This window comes from Oreochromis niloticus, linkage group LG6 (assembly GCF_001858045.2).
Source record: "Oreochromis niloticus isolate F11D_XX linkage group LG6, O_niloticus_UMD_NMBU, whole genome shotgun sequence".
Classification (NCBI taxonomy): Eukaryota; Metazoa; Chordata; class Actinopteri; order Cichliformes; family Cichlidae; genus Oreochromis; species Oreochromis niloticus.
Window position 1 is genome coordinate 23,903,007 of NC_031971.2, and position 27,276 is coordinate 23,930,282.

Consider the following 27,276-nt stretch of genomic DNA (forward strand, 5'->3'; position numbering starts at 1 on the left):
CTGGATTTAGCGTTTTCAGTGGGAGAAACGTTTCGTCACTCATCCAAGTGACTTCTTCAGTTTCAGCTGACTGCAGGTTTGCATGAAACTAGCCCACTGAATGAACAGTGGCTGTGAGGTCAGTTCCTTGGTCATTAAAAACGCTACGTCCAGATGAACAGAATCAACCTTTTGGGATTTACTTACCTGGATGACTGAGCATGCATCAAGACATTTATTGGTATTGATATGAGGACACTATTAGGCTGAAAGACAGTCTATTTTTATTTTTATTCTATTATTTTTATTCCATTTAACTTTTTATTGTATAACTTTCAATAAAGTGTTCTTTTTATCATTGAAACCATCTCTCTTGCCAGGATATGTTTTCAAACCCAGGTAGCTTTTAATTTAATTTGTTACATTTACATGTCAATCTTTTTATTTCCTAGGGGTGAAATTCCCTTAGGTGGGATTGGTAAATGGTAATTGGCCTGGTTCTTATATAGCCCTTTTCTACTCTTCTGAGCACTCAAAGTGCTTTACACAACTTGTGCATTCGCACAAGCACATTTTCTTGGTGCTTTCTAACTAACATTCACACACCGGTTCACTCTCCGATGGATGCATCGGAGAGTAATTTGGGGTTTGTATCTTGCCCAAGGATATTTGGCATGCAGACAAGGGGAAGCCAGGAATCGAACCTCCAACCTTCCGATCAGTAGATGACCTGCTCTACCATTGTCGCAACACATTTAAATAACCCCCTGACTGTACTGCCACAGAGTAAATATTTCTGTAATGTTCTTCTAAGTACAATTACAACACATAAGTAAACAATTGAGCAATACTTCACCTAAACTGGGCTGAGTCTCGTATGTCTAGAACACATTTAAAGTCTGAAGCCACACTATCAGCAGACGAGCCATGATGGAGTTTGTTCACGTTGCTGTAGCTGTGCTCGGTCTTCTGTCTCTTGGACACTCAGCTCCTGTGACAAGCTGTGAGAATCTACTCCAGCCTCGTGAAATCTACGGAAGTCAGGTCAGACCCTCTTACGTCATTTCTCACTTTTTTTTCCTTTTTTTTTTTTCTCATTTTCGATATGAAATGTTTGTTGTCTTATACACTTAATACTGTCTGTTTCAGCTGCTGGGCAAATGGATGCTACTTGCAGAGAGCACAAGCATACCTGGATCCAAAATGCTGCTACAGATGCTTATGGAAAATACCTGGGTGAAGATCACCGCTGCCAGTGAAGCCGATACATTTCACAGTCTCCAAATTCAAAAAATGTAATAAACATGATGTTTTTCCTGAACTGACACTGTTTTCAAATAATGTTAATGTAAAAATCTCTCTAATTTTATCTTCTAAAAGGATGGGCAAGTGCTTCACATGGAAAAAAAACATGACTTTGGTTAACAACACTCTCACTGTGGGTGAGTATTACTGAGGGAACAAACATTTGGATGACCAGATTTACACTTTGTGCCACAACACTTTCAGTATATATCAATTGGTGTGTATTTGCACATGTCCATAGTGGGGGATTACCGAGTGTCTGGTGTCCTGCTGAATACTGGCTGCCCTGACTGTCTTGTTATCTACTTAAATATGACCATGGGAAGAATCAAAGTCAGAGCTCTCCAGCTCCTGAGTAAGAACAATGACACAGCTAAACACTGTAATGTCAAAGTACTTAAGTATTTTTTTATGGTCCAACTTCATGTATTTAATTTATTAAAGCTGAAAGAGATGCTGGTGACTAATTTCCAACTTAAAACAACATCAAAACAATGATTAACAGTCGTTTCCACTTTTCCAGGTCTTTAAATAAATAATTGTAGTTTCCAAATGCTGCCGTCTGGATGAGGACATCCAAATAATAGTTAAAGGCAAAATTTTAAACTCTGTGAAAAAAGGAAAAAATAAATTATGAAATGAAAAATGTGCTTTCCCCCCACATGACCTGTGCCTGCCTTTTTCTCTTAAGAAATAAAAACATAATTTTAAAAGGGCATTTTGTATTTAATTATGTTTCTTTGATTAACATTCAGATTTGGTTGATGAGCCGAAACGTTTAAATGTGACAAATATGCAAAAAAGTAAGAAATCAGAAAGAAGCCAAATATTTTTCACTGTACATAATTGTACTAAAATACCTTCCTTAAACACATAAGTCAAAATATTGCTGCTTACAAATGGATGCAGTAACATTTGAAAATTGTCCCTGATGTAATTTTATTCTTGATAACTTAAATACTTCTGTGCCATCGTAGTGCCCTGACATGAGCCTCCAGTGCTAACACTTTTTCTGTCTCTCAGGTACGAGAGTTAGGGTGTCTGCAGCTGAGCTGGAAGAGTTTACAAAGCAGGCAGAGTGTCTGAACCTACAACCACCTGCTATCATGGACTTAGAAGAGGGTATGAACTTCTACTTAATATGAAAGTCTTAAAGCCACGTCTGTATGTGCCCTGAAGAATAAACAAAACGCAGTAGCCAGTAGCAGATTACAGTTTGTCAAATGAGTTCAGTTACACAAAGAAACTGCAGCTGAACTAAATGTCACACCTTCAGTTTAATGTTGTTGTTATTTTTATACCAGCATGGTTGGAACAACTGTAGATTCAATTCATTTCTCCTCTCATAAATTAAAGCCATTCACAAATGTCATCTTCACAGGTTTGTGCCCAGATCCAACTCTTGCCCCAGAAACAAATTTCACTGATCGAACCACAGACACCATAAGCTCTGAAGAGCTCAGCCTTCTAGAAGAACTTCTCAGTAGTGAAAGTGGAGTGAAGACCTTTTTGGATATGATCCGAAGAAGTATGGCTTCATTCAAGCAAGACTGATGGCTCTGCCTGTGAAGAATATTGCCACTAAAAATGAAGATGCTAAAAAAGAAGCACGACTGTTTTTTCCTCTGTGGCAATTTGTTCTGTGTCATCAGTGTAATTTAGATTTAGTTTCATTGAACTGACATAAAACTGACAATGTGAGCCTGCTTTAAGAAGAAAAGATGATAGCACATGAGTAAATTAGTTTAGTCACTTTAATGCACCATGTACTAAAGACCCAATCAACAAACCATGATAAAGTTTGTTCATGTTGCTCCGGTTGGGCTCAGTCTGCTGATTGTCATGTATTGATATATGGCTATGTCTTAAGGTGATGACTTTTGAACCGGATGTTGTTGTCCGAAGGAGGCCCCGTTAAGTGGCTAGTTGTCAGATCAACAGTATTCAATAAAGCAAGATAAGGACCGTGCTTTATGTCCTGATTTAATTCAGAGTGCTCTGCCTAATTCAGTAATAAGGGTGGCACACAACACTGATGGCTGGACAAAGCATTATGGACACTGTAAAACTATAAAGTCCAGCTCTTGTAACTACTAATCATCTTGTTTGATCCTTTTAGTTGCTGGATTTGGCTCCAGAAGATGGAGCCAGTAGCAGCGTGGCCTCTCTGGTTGTGGCCCTGCTTTTTTTACACTTCTTTTATTGACCAGCACTCTGGGTGTGAAGTAACTTACAGTGTCTGTGTTTCTTTTCATTCCCTTTTGTTAGAGCCTCCAGCTACCAAGTCCATCCCAACATCTATTATTTTTCTTCATTGGTACTCCCAAAAGCTTGATTCTGTTCATCTGGATTTAGCGTTTTCAGTGGGAGAGACATTTCGTCACTCATCCAAGTGACTTCTTCAGTCTCAGCTGACTGCAGGTTTGCATGAAACTAGCCCACTGAATGAACAGTGGCTGTGAGGTCAGTTCCTTGATCATTAAAACGCTACGTCCAGATGAACAGAATCAACCTTTTGGGATTTACTTACCTGGATGACTGAGCATGCATCAAGACATTTATTGGTACTGATATGAGGACACTATTAGGCTGAAAGACAGTCTATTTTTATTTTTATTCTATTATTTTTATTCCATTTAACTTTTATTGTATAACTTTCAATAAAGTGTTCTTTTATCATTGAAACCATCTCTCTTGCCAGGATATGTTTTCAAACCCAGGTAGCTTTTAATTTAATTTGTTACATTTACATGTCAATCTTTTTATTTCCTAGGGGTGAAATTCCCTTAGGTGGCATTGGTAAATGGTAATGGACTGCTTCTTATATAGCCCTTTTCTACTCTTCTGAGCACTCAAAGTGCTTTACACAACTTGTGCATTCGCACAAGCACATTTTCTTGGTGCTTTCTAACTAACATTCACACACCGGTTCACTCTCCGATGGATGCATCGGAGAGTAATTTGGGGTTTGTATCTTGCCCAAGGATATTTGGCATGCAGACAAGGGGAAGCCAGGAATCGAACCTCCAACCTTCCGATCAGTAGATGACCTGCTCTACCATTGTCGCAACACATTTAAATAACCCCCTGACTGTACTGCCACAGAGTAAATATTTCTGTAATGTTCTTCTAAGTACAATTACAACACATAAGTAAACAATTGAGCAATACTTCACCTAAACTGGGCTGAGTCTCGTATGTCTAGAACACATTTAAAGTCTGACGCCACACTATCAGCAGACGAGCCATGATGGAGTTTGTTCACGTTGCTGTAACTGTGCTCGGTCTTCTGTCTCTTGGACACTCAGCTCCTGTGACAAGCTGTGAGAATCTACTCCAGCCTCGTGAAATCTACGGAAGTCAGGTCAGACCCTCTTACGTCATTTCTCACTTTTTTTTCCTTTTTTTTTTCTCATTTTCGATATGAAATGTTTGTTGTCTTATACACTTAATACTGTCTGTTTCAGCTGCTGGGCAAATGGATGCTACTTGCAGAGAGCACAAGCATACCTGGATCCAAATGCTGCTACAGATGCTTATGGAAATACCTGGGTGAAGATCACCGCTGCCAGTGAAGCCGATACATTTCACAGTCTCCAAATTCAAAAAATGTAATAAACATGATGTTTTTCCTGAACTGACACTGTTTTCAAATAATGTTAATGTAAAAATCTCTCTAATTTTATCTTCTAAAAGGATGGGCAAGTGCTTCACATGGAAAAAAACATGACTTTGGTTAACAACACTCTCACTGTGGGTGAGTATTACTGAGGGAACAAACATTTGGATGACCAGATTTACACTTTGTGCCACAACACTTTCAGTATATATCAATTGGTGTGTATTTGCACATGTCCATAGTGGGGATTACCGAGTGTCTGGTGTCCTGCTGAATACTGGCTGCCCTGACTGTCTTGTTATCTACTTAAATATGACCATGGGAAGAATCAAAGTCAGAGCTCTCCAGCTCCTGAGTAAGAACAATGACACAGCTAAACACTGTAATGTCAAAGTACTTAAGTATTTTTTTATGGTCCAACTTCATGTATTTAATTTATTAAAGCTGAAAGAGATGCTGGTGACTAATTTCCAACTTAAAACAACATCAAACAATGATTAACAGTCGTTTCCACTTTTCCAGGTCTTTAAATAATAATTGTAGTTTCCAAATGCTGCCGTCTGGATGAGGACATCCAATAATAGTTAAAGGCAAATTTTAAACTCTGTGAAAAAAGGAAAAATAAATTATGAAATGAAAAATGTGCTTTCCCCCCACATGACCTGTGCCTGCCTATTTCTCTTAAGAAATAAAAACATAATTTTAAAAGGGCATTTTGTATTTAATTATGTTTCTTTGATTAACATTCAGATTTGGTTGATGAGCCGAAACGTTTAAATGTGACAATATGCAAAAACTAAGAAATCAGAAAGAAGCCAAATATTTTTCACTGTACATAATTGTACTAAATACCTTCCTTAAACACATAAGTCAAATATTGCTGCTTACAAATGGATGCAGTAACATTTGAAAATTGTCCCTGATGTAATTTTATTCTTGATAACTTAAATACTTCTGTGCCATCGTAGTGCCCTGACATGAGCCTCCAGTGCTAACACTTTTTCTGTCTCTCAGGTACGAGAGTTAGGGTGTCTGCAGCTGAGCTGGAAGAGTTTACAAAGCAGGCAGAGTGTCTGAACCTACAACCACCTGCTATCATGGACTTAGAAGAGGGTATGAACTTCTACTTAATATGAAAGTCTTAAAGCCACGTCTGTATGTGCCCTGAAGAATAAACAAAACACAGTAGTCAGTAGCAGATTACAGTTTGTCAAATGAGTTCAGTTACACAAAGAAACTGCAGCTGAACTAAATGTCACACCTTCAGTTTAATGTTGTTGTTATTTTTATACCAGCATGGTTGGAACAACTGTAGATTCAATTCATTTCTCCTCTCATAAATTAAAGCCATTCACAAATGTCATCTTCACAGGTTTGTGCCCAGATCCAACTCTTGCCCCAGAAACAAATTTCACTGATCGAACCACAGACACCATAAGCTCTGAAGAGCTCAGCCTTCTAGAAGAACTTCTCAGTAGTGAAAGTGGAGTGAAGACCTTTTTGGATATGATCCAAAGAAGTATGGCTTCATTCAAGCAAGACTGACGGCTCTGCCTGTGAAGAATATTGCCACTAAAAATGAAGATGCTAAAAAAGAGCACGACTGTTTTTTCCTCTGTGGCAATTTGTTCTGTGTCATCAGTGTAATTTAGATTTAGTTTCATTGAACTGACATAAAACTGACAATGTGAGCCTGCTTAAGAAGAAAAGATGATAGCACATGAGTAAATTGTTTAGTCACTTTAATGCACCATGTACTAAAGACCCAATCACAACCATGATAAAGTTTGTTCATGTTGCTCCGGTTGGGCTCAGTCTGCTGATTGTCATGTATTGATATATGGCTATGTCTTAAGGTGATGACTTTTGAACCAGATGTTGTTGTCCGAAGGAGGCCCCGTTAAGTGGCTAGTTGTCAGATCAACAGTATTCAATAAAGCAAGATAAGGACCGTGCTTTATGTCCTGATTTAATTCAGAGTGCTCTGCCTAATTCAGTAATAAGGGTGGCACACAACACTGATGGCTGGACAAAGCATTATGGACACTGTAAAACTATAAAGTCCAGCTCTTGTAACTACTAATCATCTTGTTTGATCCTTTTTAGTTGCTGGATTTGGCTCCAGAAGATGGAGCCAGTAGCAGCGTGGCCTCTCTGGTTGTGGCCCTGCTTTTTTTACACTTCTTTTATTGACCAGCACTCTGGGTGTGAAGTAACTTACAGTGTCTGTGTTTCTTTTCATTCCCTTTTGTTAGAGCCTCCAGCTACCAAGTCCATCCCAACATCTATTATTTTTCTTCATTGGTACTCCCAAAACGTTGATTCTGTTCATCTGGATTTAGCGTTTTCAGTGGGAGAGACATTTCGTCACTCATCCAAGTGACTTCTTCAGTCTCAGCTGACTGCAGGTTTGCATGAAACTAGCCCACTGAATGAACAGTGGCTGTGAGGTCAGTTCCTTGATCATTAAAAACGCTACGTCCAGATGAACAGAATCAACCTTTGGGATTTACTTACCTGGATGACTGAGCATGCATCAAGACATTTATTGGTATTGATATGAGGACACTATTAGGCTGAAAGACAGTCTGTTTTTATTTTTATTCTATTATTTTTATTCCATTTAACTTTTTATTGTATAACTTTCAATAAAGTGTTCTTTTTATCATTGAAACCATCTCTCTTGCCAGGATATGTTTTCAAACCCAGGTAGCTTTTAATTTAATTTGTTACATTTACATGTCAATCTTTTTATTTCCTAGGGGTGAAATTCCCTTAGGTGGCATTGGTAAATGGTAAATGGACTGCTTCTTATATAGCCCTTTTCTACTCTTCTGAGCACTCAAAGTGCTTTACACAACTTGTGCATTCGCACAAGCACATTTTCTTGGTGCTTTCTAACTAACATTCACACACCGGTTCACTCTCCGATGAATGCATCGGAGAGTAATTTGGGGTTAGTATCTTGCCCAAGGATATTTGGCATGCAGACAAGGGGAAGCCAGGAATCGAACCTCCAACCTTCCGATCAGTAGATGACCTGCTCTACCATTGTCGCAACACATTTAAATAACCCCCTGACTGTACTGCCACAGAGTAAATATTTCTGTAATGTTCTTCTAAGTACAATTACAACACATAAGTAACAATTGAGCAATACTTCACCTAAACTGGGCTGAGTCTCGTATGTCTAGAACACATTTAAAGTCTGAAGCCACACTATCAGCAGACGAGCCATGATGGAGTTTGTTCACGTTGCTGTAGCTGTGCTTGGTCTTCTGTCTCTTGGACACTCAGCTCCTGTGACAAGCTGTGAGAATCTACTCCAGCCTCGTGAAATCTACGGAAGTCAGGTCAGACCCTCTTACGTCGTTTCTCACTTTTTTTTCCTTTTTTTTTCTCATTTTCGATATGAAATGTTTGTTGTCTTATACACTTAATACTGTCTGTTTCAGCTGCTGGGCAAATGGATGCTACTTGCAGAGAGCACAAGCATACCTGGATCCAAAATGCTGCTACAGATGCTTATGGAAAATACCTGGGTGAAGATCACCGCTGCCAGTGAAGCCGATACATTTCACAGTCTCCAAATTCAAAAAATGTAATAAACATGATGTTTTTCCTGAACTGACACTGTTTTCAAATAATGTTAATGTAAAAATCTCTCTAATTTTATCTTCTAAAAGGATGGGCAAGTGCTTCACATGGAAAAAAAACATGACTTTGGTTAACAACACTCTCACTGTGGGTGAGTATTACTGAGGGAACAAACATTTGGATGACCAGATTTACACTTTGTGCCACAACACTTTCAGTATATATCAATTGGTGTGTATTTGCACATGTCCATAGTGGGGGATTACCGAGTGTCTGGTGTCCTGCTGAATACTGGCTGCCCTGACTGTCTTGTTATCTACTTAAATATGACCATGGGAAGAATCAAAGTCAGAGCTCTCCAGCTCCTGAGTAAGAACAATGACACAGCTAAACACTGTAATGTCAAAGTACTTAAGTATTTTTTTATGGTCCAACTTCATGTATTTAATTTATTAAAGCTGAAAGAGATGCTGGTGACTAATTTCCAACTTAAAACAACATCAAAACAATGATTAACAGTCGTTTCCACTTTTCCAGGTCTTTAAATAAATAATTGTAGTTTCCAAATGCTGCCGTCTGGATGAGGACATCCAATAATAGTTAAAGGCAAAATTTTAAACTCTGTGAAAAAAGGAAAAAATAAATTATGAAATGAAAAATGTGCTTTCCCCCCACATGACCTGTGCCTGCCTTTTTCTCTTAAGAAATAAAAACATAATTTTAAAAGGGCATTTTGTATTTAATTATGTTTCTTTGATTAACATTCAGATTTGGTTGATGAGCCGAAACGTTTAAATGTGACAAATATGCAAAAAACTAAGAAATCAGAAAGAAGCCAAATATTTTTCACTGTACATAATTGTACTAAAATACCTTCCTTAAACACTAAGTCAAATATTGCTGCTTACAAATGGATGCAGTAACATTTGAAAATTGTCCCTGATGTAATTTATTCTTGATAACTTAAATACTTCTGTGCCATCGTAGTGCCCTGACATGAGCCTCCAGTGCTAACACTTTTTCTGTCTCTCAGGTACGAGAGTTAGGGTGTCTGCAGCTGAGCTGGAAGAGTTTACAAAGCAGGCAGAGTGTCTGAACCTACAACCACCTGCTATCATGGACTTAGAAGAGGGTATGAACTTCTACTTAATATGAAAGTCTTAAAGCCACGTCTGTATGTGCCCTGAAGAATAAACAAAACGCAGTAGCCAGTAGCAGATTACAGTTTGTCAATGAGTTCAGTTACACAAAGAAACTGCAGCTGAACTAAATGTCACACCTTCAGTTTAATGTTGTTGTTATTTTATACCAGCATGGTTGGAACAACTGTAGATTCAATTCATTTCTCCTCTCATAAATTAAAGCCATTCACAATGTCATCTTCACAGGTTTGTGCCCAGATCCAACTCTTGCCCCAGAAACAAATTTCACTGATCGAACCACAGACACCATAAGCTCTGAAGAGCTCAGCCTTCTAGAAGAACTTCTCAGTAGTGAAAGTGGAGTGAAGACCTTTTTGGATATGATCCGAAGAAGTATGGCTTCATTCAAGCAAGACTGATGGCTCTGCCTGTGAAGAATATTGCCACTAAAAATGAAGATGCTAAAAAAGAAGCACGACTGTTTTTTCCTCTGTGGCAATTTGTTCTGTGTCATCAGTGTAATTTAGATTTAGTTTCATTGAACTGACATAAAACTGACAATGTGAGCCTGCTTTAAGAAGAAAGATGATAGCACATGAGTAAATTAGTTTAGTCACTTTATGCACCATGTACTAAGACCCATCAACAAACCATGATAAAGTTTGTTCATGTTGCTCCGGTTGGGCTCAGTCTGCTGATTGTCATGTATTGATATATGGCTATGTCTTAAGGTGATGACTTTTGAACCGGATGTTGTTGTCCGAAGGAGGCCCCGTTAAGTGGCTAGTTGTCAGATCAACAGTATTCAATAAAGCAAGATAAGGACCGTGCTTTATGTCCTGATTTAATTCAGAGTGCTCTGCCTAATTCAGTAATAAGGGTGGCACACAACACTGATGGCTGGACAAAGCATTATGGACACTGTAAACTATAAAGTCCAGCTCTTGTAACTACTAATCATCTTGTTTGATCCTTTTTAGTTGCTGGATTTGGCTCCAGAAGATGGAGCCAGTAGCAGCGTGGCCTCTCTGGTTGTGGCCCTGCTTTTTTACACTTCTTTATTGACCAGCACTCTGGGTGTGAAGTAACTTACAGTGTCTGTGTTTCTTTTCATTCCCTTTTGTTAGAGCCTCCAGCTACCAAGTCCATCCAACATCTATTATTTTTCTTCATTGGTACTCCAAAACATTGATTCTGTTCATCTGGATTTAGCGTTTTCAGTGGGAGAGACATTTCGTCACTCATCCAAGTGACTTCTTCAGTCTCAGCTGACTGCAGGTTTGCATGAAACTAGCCCACTGAATGAACAGTGGCTGTGAGGTCAGTTCCTTGATCATTAAAACGCTACGTCCAGATGAACAGAATCAACCTTTGGGATTTACTTACCTGGATGACTGAGCATGCATCAAGACATTTATTGGTATTGATATGAGGACACTATTAGGCTGAAAGACAGTCTATTTTTATTTTTATTCTATTATTTTATTCCATTTAACTTTTTATTGTATAACTTTCAATAAAGTGTTCTTTTATCATTGAAACCATCTCTCTTGCCAGGATATGTTTTCAAACCCAGGTAGCTTTTAATTTAATTTGTTACATTTACATGTCAATCTTTTTATTTCCTAGGGGTGAAATTCCCTTAGGTGGCATTGGTAAATGGTAATGGACTGCTTCTTATATAGCCCTTTTCTACTCTTCTGAGCACTCAAAGTGCTTTACACAACTTGTGCATTCGCACAAGCACATTTTCTTGGTGCTTTCTAACTAACATTCACACACCGGTTCACTCTCCGATGGATGCATCGAGAGTAATTTGGGGTTAGTATCTTGCCAAAGGATATTTGGCATGCAGACTAGGGGAAGCCAGGAATCGAACCTCCAACCTTCCGATCAGTAGATGACCTGCTCTACCATTGTCGCAACACATTTATATACCCCCCTGACTGCACTGCCACAGAGTAAATATTTCTGTTATGTTCTTCTAAGTACATTACAACACATAAGTAAACAATTGAGCAATACTTCACCTACACTGGCCTGAGTCTCGTATATCTAGAACACACTTCAGAGTCTGAAGCCACACTATCAGCAGACGAGCCATGATGGAGTTTGTTCACGTTGCTGTAACTGTGCTCTGTCTTCTGTCTCTTGGACACTCAGCTCCTGTGACAAGCTGTGAGAATCTAATCCAGCCTCGTGAAATCCACGGAAATCAGGTCAGACTCTTATCTCACCTTTCACTTATCACTTTCTGCACATATACGCTGAGTAAATAAGTTTTGAACACGTCACCAAATTTACATGAAATTTACACCAGATGTGGGTAACCACCCATCCAGTCCACACATGCAAAGAAATCAAACATTGATATCCATAAATTAAGCTATGTGTAATAATAAGAGGAAGTATTGAACATATAGAACGGAAGGTGCAAAAAGGCATGGAAGTCATGACACCAGCTGAAATCTATCAGCATTACAAAGCAATCCTGCCCCTAGTGCAAATTATGTCAGCTGGTTCTATTCTAACTGACAGCCTATAAAAAGTTGTCTCATTAACAAGGTGTCACACAAGAACATCTCATGATGGATAAACCAATCCATCAGAATTACTAAACTTGTAAGTAAATTTTATTTATATAGCACATTTCACAGCTAAAAATCACAAGTGCTTCACAATTAAATCAAAAATACAATAAAATAATATAAACAGTGAAAAATTTAATTAAAAGCTTGTTTGTATAAAATGTCTTCAGCTGCTTTTTAAAGGAGTCGGTGGAGTCTAGACAGCGTAAAGACAACGTCAGGGAGTTCCACAGCCTTGGTCCTAGTGCCTGAAAAGCCCGATCCCCATGTGTTTTAAACCTAGTATGTTTCAGATCCACATAACCAGAACGGTTATGTTGGATCTGAAGGTTCCAGTGAGCACTGTTGGGGCAGGAGAGAACATAATTTCACCATAACCGGCCAGGACCAGCTGCTCCCCGCCAGTTTTCAACAGGGGAGTGAAAAGAATTATCAGAAGAGTTGTCCAAAGCAAGGAGCACTTGCGAAGAGCTACAAAAGACGTGGAATCAGCTCATCTGCCATGGCCTGTATGCACGCTCACCATACAAGACCCATTGCTGAAGAAAAGCATGCTAAAGCACGTTTAAAGTTTGCTGAACAACATTTAGACAAGAAATACTGGCAGAATATACTCTGGTCAGTAGAGACCAAAACTGAACTGATGCCTTATACACGCCATGTCTGGAGGTCAAAAGGCACTGCATACCACCCCAAAACATATACCAGCAGTGAAGTCTGGAGTGGGAACATCACAGTATGGGGCTGTTTTTCGTCATGTGGCACTGTAATGTTTCATATAAATGAGGAAGATGAATGGAAAAATGTTCTGCTAGCATCTACCAGGATATTGAAGATGAATGAGGACCTTTCAGCAAGACGATGATCCCAAACACAAAGCCAAAGAAGCTGCTAGAATGACACAGCCAATCACCTGACCTGAATCTAATTGAAATCTATAGATATAATTAAAGTTTAGAGTTCATAGCAGGGCTCACAGAACGTTCAGAATTTGAAGACCATTTGTGTAGAAGAATGAACCAAATCACACCTGAGCGATGCCTGCGGCTAGGAGGCGCCTTGAAGTTGTCATTACCAACAAAGCTTTTGCATGAAGTATTAAACACAATTTCAGTAAGGTGTTCAATACTTTTTCCTCTTTCATTTCTCATTATTACACATAATATCTATGGTTTGATTTCTTTGCATGTGTGGACTGGCTGGATTGTTACTGACATCTGGTGAGAATTTTATGTCAATAGCACCTTTAGAAATATATGTACTGAGAAATTTGGTGATGTTTTCAATACTTATTTTACCCCCTGTATATTATACACCATCTGTTTCAGCTGGTGGGAAAATGGACACACATAGCAGTGAGCTTAGACATACCTGGATTCAACATGCTGACGAAGATGCCTCTGGAGACCGCCTGGATGAACATCACTGCTGCCAATGAGGCTAATACGTTCAATAATCTCTACGTTCACAAATGTAATAAAATGATAAAGCCTTTCCTGAAGTGATACTGTTTTCAAGTAATGTGAATATAGAATCTCTTTAATTTTATCTTTTAAAAGGAGGGGCATGTGTTCCACACTGAAACCAACGTGACTTTGGTTAACAACAGTATGGGTGAGTATTAGTGAGGGAACAACATTCGATGACCAGATTTAGACTTTGGACCTAGCATTGCCACAACACTTTCAGTATATATCGATTGATGTGTATTTCTGTCCACAGTGTACAATTACCAATATCCTACTGTCCTGCTGAATACTGGCTGTCCTGACTGCCTTGTTATGTACTCAAATAAAACCATTGGAAGAACCACATTTAAAGCTCTCCATCTCCTGAGTAAGAACAATGACACACCTATAATGTAATGTCAAAGTACGTAAGTATTTTTTATGAGACGCCGTCTACTAATTTCCAAATAAACAATGACTAATCATTGAACAGTGGTTTCCACTGTTCTATGGCTTATTAAATCGGAACACTGCCCTTTGAAATACCAGTTACAAATAACACTTGCCAGTTAAAGGCATATTAGGAAATGTTTTTTCTTTTTTTTTTTAAAGAATAAACATCTAAAACGTGCATCCATCCATCCATCCATCCATTCGCTTCCGCTTCTCCTTTCCAGGGTCGCGGGGGCGCTGGAGCCTATCCAGCTGTCATAGGCGAGAGGCGGGTACACTCTGGACAGGTCGCCAGTCTGTCGCAGGGCCAACACACAAGGAAGACAACCATTCACATCACATTCGCTCGCACATTCACACTAGTGGCAATTTGGTTTATCCAATTAACTATCCCACAAGTTGCATGTCTTTGGACGGTGGGAGGAAGCCGGAGTACCCGGAGAGAACCCACGCAAACACGGGAGAACATGCAAACTCCACAGAAAGACCCGGCTGATGGTGGAATTGAACTCAGGACCTTCTTGCTGTGCGGCAACAGTGCTAACCACCGTGCCACGTGCTGCCCATAAAACCTAAAAGCCCTAAAAACGTGCAGTGCTGTGAAAATGTATTGCACCCTTCCTGTTTCTCTCTATTTTACATATTAGTCACACTTAGATATTTCAGATCATCAAATACATTTTAGATTAGACAAAGATAACCCAAGCAAACAGAAAACACAGTTCTTAAAGGAATATTTCATTTACATGGCACTGTGTGAAAAGGTAATTGTCCCTAAACCTAATAACTGGTTAGCAAGAACTGAAATCAAGCGTTTGCAATGATTGGCAATGAGTCTTTCACATCACTGTGGAGGAACTTTTCAAAACTCTACTATGTAGAATATTTTCAATTCAGTCGCACTGGACTGGATTTTCAAGCATGAATGGATTTTAAAAGCCATTCAGAGGTGGCCTTGCTCATGTGCTCATGGCCACAAATTCTCCTTCAATATCATGGTTCCTTCTGTCTACTTTTTCTGTCTCCCAGGTAGGAGAGTTAAAGTGTCTGCTGCTGAGCTGGAAGAGTTTACAAAGCAGGCAGAGTGTCTGAACTAGAATCCCCTGCTATCATGGATTCAGAAAAGGTATGAACCTTTATATAATATGAAACCTAGAAACTGCAGTTGAACTGAATGTTACTTCTTCAATCTAATATTATCTTTATACTCTTTATATTTTTGTAACCGCCATGTTTGATAAGGTCATAGATTAATCAAATTTATGAATGAACTTTATTTACAAATGTCTTCTTGCAGGGTTTTGCCCAGATCCAGCGCTCGGCCCCGGAACACAGACTACTGATCTGTCCTTGAGTAGCGTAACGCCCGATGATCTCAACCTATCGGAGAAGCTTTTCACTGAGAGTGGAATGAAGACCATTTTAGACACGGACCAAAGTAGTGTGGATCTATTCAATGAAGACTGAAGTAGTCATAAATGTCACTAAGCCATTCTTCGCTGACCTCTGGTGTTAACACATTTTCTAAATCTAAAGCTTACTTGATCTCTTTGTCTGACCACTCTCTGTAACCCTAGAGCCATGCTATGTTAAATGTTACTCAAATCAACCGTCTTACCCATTCTGATGTTCCGATTTGAGCTTCAGCAGGTTATCTTGCGTCCTCATGCTTAAATAAACGGAGTTGTTGTCATTTGATTGGCTGATTAGAATGAAAGAGCAGGTGGACAGGTGTACCTTACAAAGATGCCTGTCAGTGCTTATTATCTAGCAAATAATAGCAGCCAAGGAAGCAGTTAATAAAAAATGAGTTGAAGAGAAGAATGTCCATACCTTTGTTTAATTACGTTTATTCCTGTACATACATCTGCTCATGAGTCATGTATATACATTTTCTGTCTCTCAGACACACACACGCACACATACGACCACTCAAGATCATATAAAAAGGACTAATATTTTGTGCAGGATTTCATCACAGTCAGATCTACATCGGAACATTTGCTTCTGCAAACATCATGCACACACACACCACAAATATGCATACGGCCCTATGCCTCGCTTTACACAGAACAGTTCAAAGTATAGAAAAGTGACAGATGAACCGACAGGCAAACCAGCAGTAATCAAGTGAATTTGGGTCTTTTAACATAAAAAGGCTAAATCTGTTTTTGTTGGTGCATGTGCTTCCTTCACTTTTCTAAATAGGAAACCACAGAAATGTTATAAAGGTTATTCTTTTTTTTTTCTCAGGGATATTTCCAATCTTCAATGCATCGTTTAGCAATTACTCAAGTAACGTGTGACGTGTGTACTATATGCGACACCCTGGTGTAACAGTGAGATTTTGCTACATTTTGGGGCTTTTCAAATCTAGTGCAATCCCTGAGTGTGATCCATGCAATCACCAGACCTCAGTGAACAAAAACTAAGTGGCATAGCTCAAATTCTTGACATACATAACCTCATAGTCTTCTTATGCTTTCACAAAGGTGTGCGGAGCAGTGAAGACAATTATGCAATCTACTCAAAAGGCCTTCTTTCAGATTTCCATCTGTTCCTCTCTTTGTCATGTCAAACATATGCAAGATATGTGATGTGCTTCACGTTGTGATCTGTGACATGGAAACATTTGTTGAAGTAACCATCATGAAGCAGGATTACAGGCTAAATAACTCACTCAGAAAGAAGGCTTCATAATTAATATTTTATCACAAAGTGGACTCCTCTGGGGCTGAAAAATCCTGCTAACACTGAACTGCCACCGGCTGCAGCTCCTCATATGACCACCTGAGGCAGGCTCCAAAGACCTTTTAACCATGTTTGCGGCACTCAACCTTTTGGAGTGTTTTTAAGGAATTTACGTGACAAACAATAACTGCTTATTATTTAGCAGGTATTTCTGCTAAATATGGCCTATAAATGCTCCTTGCTTGTCAGGCTAGCTGATAACTATAGATGATATAAAAGATGGACATAGCTTCCAGACCTGAAAAAAAATGAAGCCAATGTGGAAGAGCCATAAACCTGCACTCAGTTGTGATTTAAAAAAAAAAGAAAAAGAGAAGGGAGCCGGAGATCGACAGACGGATTGGTGCTGCGGCTGCAGTGATGCGGACGCTGCACCGGTCCGTCGTGGTGAAGAGGGAGCTGAGTGTAAAGCGAAATCTCAATTTACCGGTCGATCTACGTCCCTACCCTCACCTATGGCCACGAGCTGTGGGTAGTGACCGAAAGAACGAGATCGCGGATTCAAGCAGCAGAAATGAGCTTCCTCCGAAGGGTGGCTGGCCTCTCCCTTAGAGATAGGGTGAGAAGTTCGGCCATCCGGGAGGGGCTCAGAGTAGAGCCGCCGCTGCTCCTCCACATCGAAAGGAGCCAGTTGAGGTGGTTCGGGCATCTGACAGGATGCCTCCTGGGTGAGGTGTTCCGGGCATGGCCCACCGGGAGGAGGCCCTGGGGCAGACCCAGGACACGCTGGAGAGATTATATCTCTCAGCTGGCCTGGGAACGCCTTGGTGTTCCCCGGATAAGCTGGAGGAGGTGGCTGGGGAGAGGGAGGTCTGGGCTTCTCTGCTTAGGCTGCTGCCCCCGCGACCCGGCCTCGGATAAAGCGGATGAAGATGGATGGATGGATGGAAGAAAAAAGAGTTCAGGTCCTATAGAAGTCTTTTGAAAAAACGCAATCTAATCAGACCTGTATACACACTTTACTACTTAATTTCTTATTCACTCACTTTAAATCATGCTGAATACAATACGGAGTGCATTTTGTTACTACCCTTTGAGGTCCGTTACTGGTGTTCACTAACTTCTGCTGGAAAGAGCGACATGTTTACATGTTAGCAGACTGTGTACAGTCTGAACTTTTTCTCTGAAACAACTGGTTCAAACCAGACTGATAAGGAACGGTGACAGTGAACCAAAGCAGTAATGCTTTCAGGACAGAAAACCACAACAACTCACTGGAAGACAAAAACGCCTCATAGAACAGAGTAGGGCTGATAACGCCTTTACACATATTAGACCTGCTTCATCTCCTTGTTGAGATTCTCCATACTATATTGAACGCCCAAATCCTGCTTCATGACACAGATCACTTGTACCACATAACACCTCACAAAGTGGAACTCTTATTCTTTATGTTCATCTCGAGTAAGTTTACATCTAAGACAGAATATCTGCCTTGTACACATCCACATCCTTTAGACACGAGTAAGCCAAGGTCAGCAGATAATCAACACCTTTACTTGGCCTCTCTTATGTACAAAGCGATTGTGTGCTTTAGTCACGACACAAGACCCCAGAGAGAAATAAAACAACCAAGGCATTCCTTTGCAGTTACACAAAAGATGCTTATTTCACCAATGCACGCTCACATTTTTAAATTACTTAAACAAAAAGATTGAAGTATTTTTTTTTCCATTACCAAAGAAGAGTATCCTGTGTTTGATTTGTCCAATTTTGGTTATTTTTTTGCTTATGTTTGACACACATACAAAGGTTTTGCAAACATTGTTCGTCTTTTCTTTCAACAAAACAGAAAACAAACCTTCAAATGCTAAAAACAAAGAAAACAAGAAAACAAAACAAGCTTTTCTTCAACACCGGTGGCCGTCTCTTCAAGAGTCAGCCCACCACATGGACACACGTTTAAAACAAACTGTTCCACGTAATCTGTGTAGCATAAAGACCCATTCATACAGTACAGTCAGAGTGTGTGATTGTCACTGGGTTAGGTTGATGCACAGTGAAGTGACGTGAAAAGAGGCCAGAGGACGCCTGGTATTTGAATAGTGACATTGAGTTCAGCTGTTTTTGCCACTGGCCCAACATGTTCCCGCAGGACCCCCACGTTCCGCTACAGCGTTGATTTGGATGAAGGCTCTATTGAAGTTCAGTGTTGTGTTGCTTCCTCTGCCTTTAACAAATCAAAAGCACCAAACCAACTGTTACAAATGCACTGGCGTGTATTTTTTGCAGGGGAAGTTGGTGGTGTAACATATGAAAGTGTTTTATTGATTGTTTTTTTTTTTTAATCATGGTCTGTCTGTGCCATGTGCTTCGGTTAGGGAACATAAAAGTGACAAATTTCCAGTCGTGGCTCCCAGAACTCAATTTGAGAGTCTAGTCTCCAGGTATAGTTCCAAAGACCAATAAAATTGCCCACGGCTGGTTCTCCCCTCACATCCCATAGGCTGATATAAGTTTGCCCAGCTGGCCAAGGTTCAGTGGTAATGTCACTCCCAAAAAAAAAAGTATGGGGCTGCTGGATTTGTAAACAAGGCTGGAGATTTGTTATAGGGAATGGGTCCAAGAGAAAACAGGGAGAATAAATGTAAACACAAATGCTGGAGTATTTAAGGAAGTGTAATTATTTGGGAACTTTACAGCCATCATGATTCTGTGACAGCAGCGGGCAGCAGAGGAAGTTTCAGATCAGCTGTAGTCAGGCTAGTCCGGTCTGAAGATCGGGACCTTAGGTAGGAATTCTATTAGGATTACCTGCAGGGGATAGAACAAAAGGCTCTCAGTAGTGAGTCAGGGATGTTTCAACAAGATTTAAGCCCTTTTTCCCTCCCCAATTAGTACCTCCTTGGATCAACTTGACGCATACCTGCTGCTCTGTCTGTGGCTTTTCGTTAGACACGGGCACCACGGTGTTGTTTCTGTGTAACAGGTACTTAAAAAAGTACCCGGTAACAGGTACTATCATCTAATGAAAACCCCTAATAACCATGTCAGGCTGTGCTGAGCCGACCCGAGTAGGTACTGATGGAAAAGAGCTATTAGTGGAAAAAAAAACAAACCCTCACTTCACGTGGAGAAGTTTGGCCACAGCGTTTATATCAAAACAGCCATCGTCTCACGTCTAACTGGGTCACAGATGCAAACCTGTGCAAGCCTATTTGTTTACTTCTGAGTACCAACTTAACTAAGCAGACCGTGCTAAAGTTACTTTTTCTGAAATACAAAAAACCAAGCAGGCTACCCATGGCTATACGCAAAGCTATGAAAAAGAGGAACTGGCTGATGGATAAATGGCTATTGTGTTAGCATTACGAGGAAGCCAGATATATTAACAGATAACGACCACAGAATATTACATTTTGTGTATCTTTACAAGAATCAATATGCTGCGTTTATATTTAGAAGTGCACGTCAGCCTCTTCTAAACACAATTAAACTGGCACAGAATCGGATGAAGGAGCTGAAAGCCGGCTGGATAAATAACATCTGTATATAGAAGTCCAGACACCACGACACAAAATTGATAATGTCAGTAATAAGAAATGCTAATACTAGTAGGTTAAACTAATTTGTAATATTTTATTAATGGACAATACAAGACAAGGTGGTACACAACCACTAGCCAGGGCTGTGGATTGCAGGAGCCCTATTTACTCAACAACTAAATGTACTCAATTACAAAGTTTTTTTTACCCCTTTGTTTTGGACTAACTGAGCCACAATGTGCTACAGTAATCAATCAAAGACATGCAAGCATACACTGCAGAAACAATAACTTCTTAACATCTGCGTTCAAAAAGGTTGGAGATATGATACTTTTCCATGGTGCAGCGATAAACCTGTAACTTCATGAACAACCAGAAACCAACTCTCGGCACAATGTCTCATCTAAAATAGTACCTTTTGAGTTAAAAACAGCAGCTTTTTAACGCAATCTGGTAGTGGGTGTAACACCTGGTATACTTTCATTAACTGTACTGGGATAATTACACCACTGAAAAGAGCTAATACTTACATATTCCATCATGTTGTTGGTTTCACACTTCCTTTTGCTTAGTCTCCAATGCAAACACAACTACACAGAAACAGAGTTCAGAAACAGTGATTAGAGAAGATTAGAGAAGTTTCATTAGCCCACACATATCAAATGATGCCTTCACTGCTTACCTTGTGGTAAAGTCTGCTGTTTTCCCACTCCAAAAGTTTCTCTATAGATCTTCTTGTCTGGAAAAAGATATTAGATGATACTGTTGTGAAAAAACGGTCTCATATTAACTTAGTGCACAACATTTTTTGTTGTGTTCACTGTGATGCTGCAGCAAATGTGGTAAATTCTCTGTATAACATTTTCAAACTGTGGGACGAAGTGAATGGGCATCTCACCCTTTTGCTGAGGCAGATGACGGGCCACAAACTGAAGCCCAGTGTGCAACAGCAACAAAGACAACCACACAGAAGCCACCGCACATTCACCGGGAGTGTCTTTCTCAGGCAGCTGTTCACACGATTGATACTGGCTTTGAATTCCTCTGGTGCCACCTAAGGGAAGCACACAGTATTACTTTTATTATTAAAAGTGAGTCTATTCACATTTTTAGCACCATTAAATGTGCATCAAATATCTGTAATTTGTATGAAAAAAACCAGAAAGAAATTAATTTAAATGACGCACTACATGTTGATTCTGATTTGAATCACATGGTCATGGTTTGCTTTCAATAAAAACAACACACTCACCTTTCCTGTAAGTGCTGAAGGAAATTCTGACTCGAATTTGTTACTGAGTCCAAACCTGAAAGTAGATAAAAAATTACATTTTTACTTACAACATTAAAGATGAAACTATATCAGACATGAACCACTATTAGAGATTTAATATACTTTTAGTGCAGACATTAAAAAAAACATCACAACAGCTTTCTGAGACCCATAGCAAAGAGAAGCTATTTACTTTACCAGAACAAAAATAATTATTTTATAATTCATCTAAAACATTCAAAGATAATACATAACACACAGTTCAAACATCCCATACATCAGTGTACTATCACACAGACCTGCTTATTTAGCTTCTGTCACTGTTTATTTTGAATTACACAGACAAATCTAATGTTCAACGTTAAGAGCAGTGTAGTGTCAAACACTGTGAGAATGAATGTGAGGCACTGTTAAATTAAAGAAACAGTACCAGTAGGCTAAACTCCCCAAAACGGTAAGGACACAGATTGAGGTTTGGAAGTAACTCAACTGTAAGCTCATTTCCACCCAAACAAAAACCCAACTTTTAAATCCACAAATGTAAATTGGCTGAAAGGCGGGGGTATATTTATCCATTCAAGGCACAAAATTTTAACAAACTGCAACCTTTATCCCTTTCCCGTCTTTATTCTTAGTAGTAGTAGTAGGCTTGATATTCTTCCTTTTTTAGAAGAGATAAGGTAAGATAAGCGGAAAAAACAAGTAAAGCGTATACTTGTTTGGAAAAGCTCTACTGTTAGTACAGTCAACTACTTAAGAATACAATTTCTTTACTCAAGAATGGAAGGTTAATTATTACTAGCTTTAACTGTGAGAATACCTATTTACTGACACAGTACTGTCTTGAGTTGTAATGGTCGGTATAAGTACAAACTTCCAGAGCTGTTTAACTCCAGAAAAATGAAATCAGTGATGGGAACACGTTGACAACAGCTACAATAAATAAAAAAATCTCAAGAAAGGGCAAATGTGTCTGAGGCTAAACCCGATCATTCACTCCTCGGTTAGTTAGCTTGCTGCTAAGTTAGAAGCTAACTGGCTAGGCTAGGCCAAACAGCGGCAGCTAACGCAGCTAGCCACCAGTTACCCACGGAAAGCTGTGTTAGCCGCCGCATTTTACAGTAACGTTAAACTGTTTTGTAGACCCCCGTGAGCTCTGTCAGTTCCTTACACAGTTACGTGGCCGGACCCTCGCACCACTACCGGGTCCGGAGCATACTTAAGGAGCTGTTCTTCCGCGGCCCTGTCCTCGTCCTCCTCTTCCTCCTCCTCCTCTTCGTAGATCTCATCAAAGTCCTCCATCATCGCACGACTCGGCCTCGCGCTTCCCGGGAAAGACACCGGGAGAGACACGATGCCGACAAACAGCGAAACCTTACAGAGAAATGGGACAAAAAGTATCGGGAAGACGGCCACAAAAATATCGAGCAGTCCCGGAGACGATACAGTTTCACATCGTTCTGAGAGCTCTGAAACAAAACATCAACATCCGCCGCAGTAACCGTACGACACCGGAAGGGGGACAGACTTCTTTTCAGATTTTTTTTTAAACAAGTGGATTCATAAAACAAGGCTTTGGTGTCGCGTGTAATTCTTATATGTACTTTAAAAAAAATAAAATAAAATAAAATAAAATATGATAGCAATTTGTTTGGATGCACTTTTCATAGAGGTGTAATTAAGGAATGTACAGATGTACAGAATAACACCAAGAACAGCACAATTCACAGTTAAACAATATAATATAACAATATATAAAATATGTAAAACTAAATATAGCAATATAGCACTGTTGCCGCACAGCAAGAAGGTCCTGAGTTCAATTCCAACATCAGGCCGGGGTCTTTCTGTGTGGAGTTTGCATGTTCTCCCCGTGTTTGCGTGGGTTCCCTCCGGGTACTCCGGCTTCCTCCCACCGTCCAAAGACATGCAGTTTGTGGGGATAGGTTAATTGGATAATCCAAATTGCCACTAGGTGTGAATGTGCGAGTGAATGTGAGCGTGAATGGTTGTCTGTCCCTGTGTGTTGGCCCTGCGACAGACTGGCGACCTGTCCAGGGTGTACCCCGCCTCTCGCCCTATGACAGCTGGGATAGGCTCCAGCGCCCCCCGCGACCCTGAAAAGGATAAGCGGAAGTGAATGGATGGATGGATGGATGGATGGATAATTCGAGAAATATTTTTAAACAAGAATTCAGTTACAGCTCTCTGCAATGTTTGAGACTGGACTAACACAGGAAGATGGATGTCTATAAAAATCCCAGGTCATTCCACAGATAGATGTTTTTGAAGGCATCTATCTGTGGAATGACATTTACTGCTGTCTAGTGATACTGGTATTCCACAGCACATTTTATTAAAAAATTTAAAAAAGCGATATCACAATTTGATGCGTGTGAGAGGTTCAAATTGCAAAAAAAATATTTAAGTCTCACTTGCTCAGTAAAACAAAGGGAGCATTGAAGTATTGCATTAAGTTTCCTTCATGCTCTTCGAACTGAGTTATTATTATTTATAGTTTTCATAATTATTGACTGTAGCATTTAATCACTGACAGTTTTATGTCATTTTTAAAACCTTTATAAACTATTGAGCTTTTCAGTCGCTGTTTCAGAGTCTAATATGGTGTCTTGATGCATGCTCAATCTCCCAACTATTAAGGAGTCTAACATGTTGTTATATGAAGATTACTGAAGTATCTTAAACCTGTACAAATACTTGTGGTGAAGAAAAAAGTGCATCTCTCCACTTTGAGCAGCAGGCGCAGATGTGTGAATGATAGCTAAAAATAAAATGAAGAGGATGGACAGTTAAAACCGGAAGCTGAGTAAAGTGTTTTTCAAAATATGACTTGAATGTCGTTGGTTAATCTTAGAACAGGTCTTCATGTCATTCCCACAGCATATGGATAAGCAAGTTTTACCTTTTTGAAACCTTTAAAGTTTTTATGTGTGGTCTGTTTTATTTGCCACATAATTAAATACACGTTTTTACTAAAATAAATTAGCGGGAAACTTATTTTGACAGGTTTACCGAGAAGTTGTCTTATTACCCATGCTAGCCTTCCTGATTCATACCTAGCTAGATGTTTGTACAGTAAGTTAATTTGGTGTGCTTTTTATCGAAATATTGCATCACAGACTGCACACTGTTTTTATCCATCAAACTTGGAAACATCCTGAGAAGGTTACAGCAGCCTTTGCCTCGAAACATCCCGGAAATGGCACTTCTTCCTCTGTAGGAAGTGAAGACATCGATGAAGCAGTTCGGCAAGTCTTGCTCAACTTCTATTTAGCTCATTAATCGTGGATATCCTGAGTTGGATGGTAAAATGGCTCTCACTGAGCATATTAAGATGATCTGCAAAATTATCAAAGATATTGTTCCTGCTTTCACCAGCGGGATTGTCACACTGAGCGTCATATCGTGTGTTTTATTTGCAATCCAAACATATTTGAGCTTAAAACAAGGCATCTTCAGCATCGGCGCAAGTGTTTTTCAAAACGGACACCTATACTGCATCCTGATGTTTCCCTTTTACCACCAAACCTTTGCTCAGCTCCTTCTGAACATCACAACTTTGGTGTTTCTCAGCGGGAGCTTGGAGAAAGGTGTGGGGACAGTCCGTTTCCTCTTTCTGTTCCTCCTGCTGTCCTCGATCATAGGCTTGTTTTACAGCTTCATGGATCTTCTGCAGGAGGACGGCTTCCAGGGTCACACCGAGGGTTTGGTTCCCGTCACTCTGGCCTCTGTGGCTATAACTACCATGCACACAAAGATGACTAAAGCCTTTCTTTGTGGAGTGAGTTTTCCCACTATGGCCCTTCCCTGGGTGTTCCTTGTTATCACCACTGCTCTGGTCCCTCACTGTGTGCTGCCCTGTAATGTGATTGCCATCCTGGTTGGGGTGATGTACGGTAAAGGATGGGTCTCTTTTCTGGACATGTCTGAGGCCAAGGCTGGAGTTCTGGAGAAGTTGTTGCCTTTCAGGCTGTTCAGGAGCATCAGCGGTGATATGTTCATCCCAGCTTCCTCCGAGGACAGGAAGAAGACCCTGCTTCCACAGATCAATCCCACTCCTGGATCTTACCCAGTGCAGGCTTATGCTCCATTACCCACTGCCAACACTGCTGCCATGACTTATGAAGGCTGGCCACACCAGGCGAGTCCCACACCACCTCTCAGTCTTCATGGACATGTTGCAGGACACAGCTCTGGACACTTTTCACCACAGAGTTTCGGCCACAGCTGCAACCACAGTCATAGCCATGGCCACGGTCACAGTCATAGCCATGGCCATAAGAGCGGAGGATCACTGTTACAACAGTAGATGTTTTCAGATGAGTTTGCCTTGACAAGGATCCACTTATGAAGGCTTATCCTATAAAAGCTACTCAGTTTTTATCATCTATAAGCTCCTGCAGCATCTCAGCACTGATTGTCTCTCTGCCTGCTTGTATAATTAAGTGTAGTTTTTTTTGAAAGTTTAAATATTTCTGGTGACTTTTGTAATTTTTAAAAATTCTAATTTTCTATATTTTTATTCCTACTAATTAAACATTAAATAAAAACCTTCTCTCTTTCTTAAACACGGGAAACCAAAATCGATGCACAGAAGTAACAATACAGACCATGCAGTTACTAGAGACCCTAATAGGGCTCTATTAACTGCTGTAGGCATAAACTGTAATAACCAGTGTGCAGTGTTTTTGGAGCAGTCATGTTTTCCCAGTATTTCTTAAAATATCCCAATCTTTTTATGGTAGTATTAAAAGTCATGCTTCATATACAGTGCTTAATCATTTTTTTAGACCACCTGTCATAAAGACAATGGATCAAACTTTAAGAAAATCTGTCAAAAACTTGTTTAAAACTAAAAATTTTGTTATTACACAAATAAACTGAATTGACATTTTAATACCCAAATTTGACCCACCAAACTGAACGTCTTTGAGAAGTCAGATATTAACAAAGTGTAAAATTCAACTATTTATGCTCATGGTAAGAAATGCATGTAAATAATTGCAATTTGGCATCAAGAAAGCAATAATGTGCTTTACCAGTGTTTCTAAAATATCCATGAATTTTCAAATGTACTAACTATATTTTAGCATTAAATACATTTTGATTAAAGGTGTTTGCACATACTGGTGGATTAACCATTGCACAAACACCAAATATGATTTTGGTGCCAGTGCTGTTAATTTATGGGAGCTGCTGCATAATCCTGACGCTAGTTGGTGGTGTAGTAAAATTGCTAAGCACTGTATCTTTCTATTTTTCTTTTTTTTGTCTTATTATCTGAATTTGGTGTCAGCAGGATGTACTCCACTTCCTGTGTTGCATCTAGACAAACAGTCCAAACAAATTTCACTGATTAGGTTTAGAGAGTGGTTTCCTTTGTGGTTTTGGTCCATTTCTCTGCAACTTAAATTGCCATGTTTACGCCTAAATTAAAGGCCTCTGTGATGAGTAAAACAGAAGTTTCTCTTTCACTATTAAACTCAGTGTTGTACTTACACCATGGTATTAAACATGATGCAAGTACAACAGTGCTTACATCATTGTAACAACTGCAGGTCAGGAAAACATCTTAAACTCTGGATGCAAATTAAGTTCAGACAGAAGTCAAATGC

The 27,276-nt window shown here is 39.7% G+C and overlaps 4 protein-coding genes and 3 long non-coding RNA genes across 7 annotated transcripts; 6 read left to right on the top strand and 1 right to left on the bottom strand.

Annotated features, from left to right (window-relative positions):
• Positions 1-859: 859 nt before the first annotated feature.
• On the top strand, positions 860-3,253 carry LOC109202430 (uncharacterized). Its single transcript, XM_019359850.2, has 6 exons — positions 860-1,023; positions 1,129-1,274; positions 1,360-1,421; positions 1,526-1,639; positions 2,308-2,406; positions 2,666-3,253. The coding sequence occupies exons 1-6, from the start codon at positions 907-909 to the stop codon at positions 2,836-2,838; spliced, it is 711 nt and encodes a 236-aa protein (XP_019215395.1). The 5' UTR covers positions 860-906; the 3' UTR covers positions 2,839-3,253.
• A 4,842-nt stretch (positions 3,254-8,095) lies between these two features.
• Positions 8,096-10,226, top strand: LOC109202432 (uncharacterized). Its single transcript, XM_019359852.2, has 6 exons — positions 8,096-8,256; positions 8,359-8,504; positions 8,590-8,651; positions 8,756-8,869; positions 9,534-9,632; positions 9,889-10,226. The coding sequence occupies exons 1-6, from the start codon at positions 8,140-8,142 to the stop codon at positions 10,059-10,061; spliced, it is 711 nt and encodes a 236-aa protein (XP_019215397.1). The 5' UTR covers positions 8,096-8,139; the 3' UTR covers positions 10,062-10,226.
• Positions 10,227-11,706: 1,480 nt separating this feature from the next.
• Positions 11,707-13,665, top strand: LOC112847070 (uncharacterized). Its single transcript, XR_003220393.1, has 2 exons — positions 11,707-11,861; positions 13,559-13,665. It is a non-coding gene; the product is annotated as an uncharacterized LOC112847070 (long non-coding RNA).
• LOC112847072 (uncharacterized) lies at positions 12,232-12,601 on the top strand. The gene is made up of 2 exons (XR_003220395.1): positions 12,232-12,264; positions 12,401-12,601. It is a non-coding gene; the product is annotated as an uncharacterized LOC112847072 (long non-coding RNA).
• Positions 13,666-13,773: 108 nt separating the features above from the next.
• On the top strand, positions 13,774-15,256 carry LOC109202435 (uncharacterized). Its single transcript, XR_002062353.2, has 3 exons — positions 13,774-13,844; positions 13,953-14,066; positions 15,161-15,256. It is a non-coding gene; the product is annotated as an uncharacterized LOC109202435 (long non-coding RNA).
• A 2,997-nt stretch (positions 15,257-18,253) lies between these two features.
• Positions 18,254-23,171, bottom strand: chic2 (cysteine-rich hydrophobic domain 2). Its single transcript, XM_019359856.2, has 6 exons — positions 22,812-23,171; positions 21,620-21,674; positions 21,266-21,421; positions 21,050-21,106; positions 20,898-20,957; positions 18,254-19,636 (listed from the first exon to the last, which is right to left on the bottom strand). The coding sequence occupies exons 1-6, from the start codon at positions 22,943-22,945 to the stop codon at positions 19,586-19,588; spliced, it is 513 nt and encodes a 170-aa protein (XP_019215401.1). The 5' UTR covers positions 22,946-23,171; the 3' UTR covers positions 18,254-19,585.
• Positions 23,172-24,661: 1,490 nt separating this feature from the next.
• rhbdd2 (rhomboid domain containing 2) lies at positions 24,662-27,128 on the top strand. The gene has a single exon (XM_005469881.3). The coding sequence runs from the start codon at positions 24,972-24,974 to the stop codon at positions 25,968-25,970; it is 999 nt and encodes a 332-aa protein (XP_005469938.1). The 5' UTR covers positions 24,662-24,971; the 3' UTR covers positions 25,971-27,128.
• The last annotated feature ends 148 nt before the right edge of the window (positions 27,129-27,276 follow it).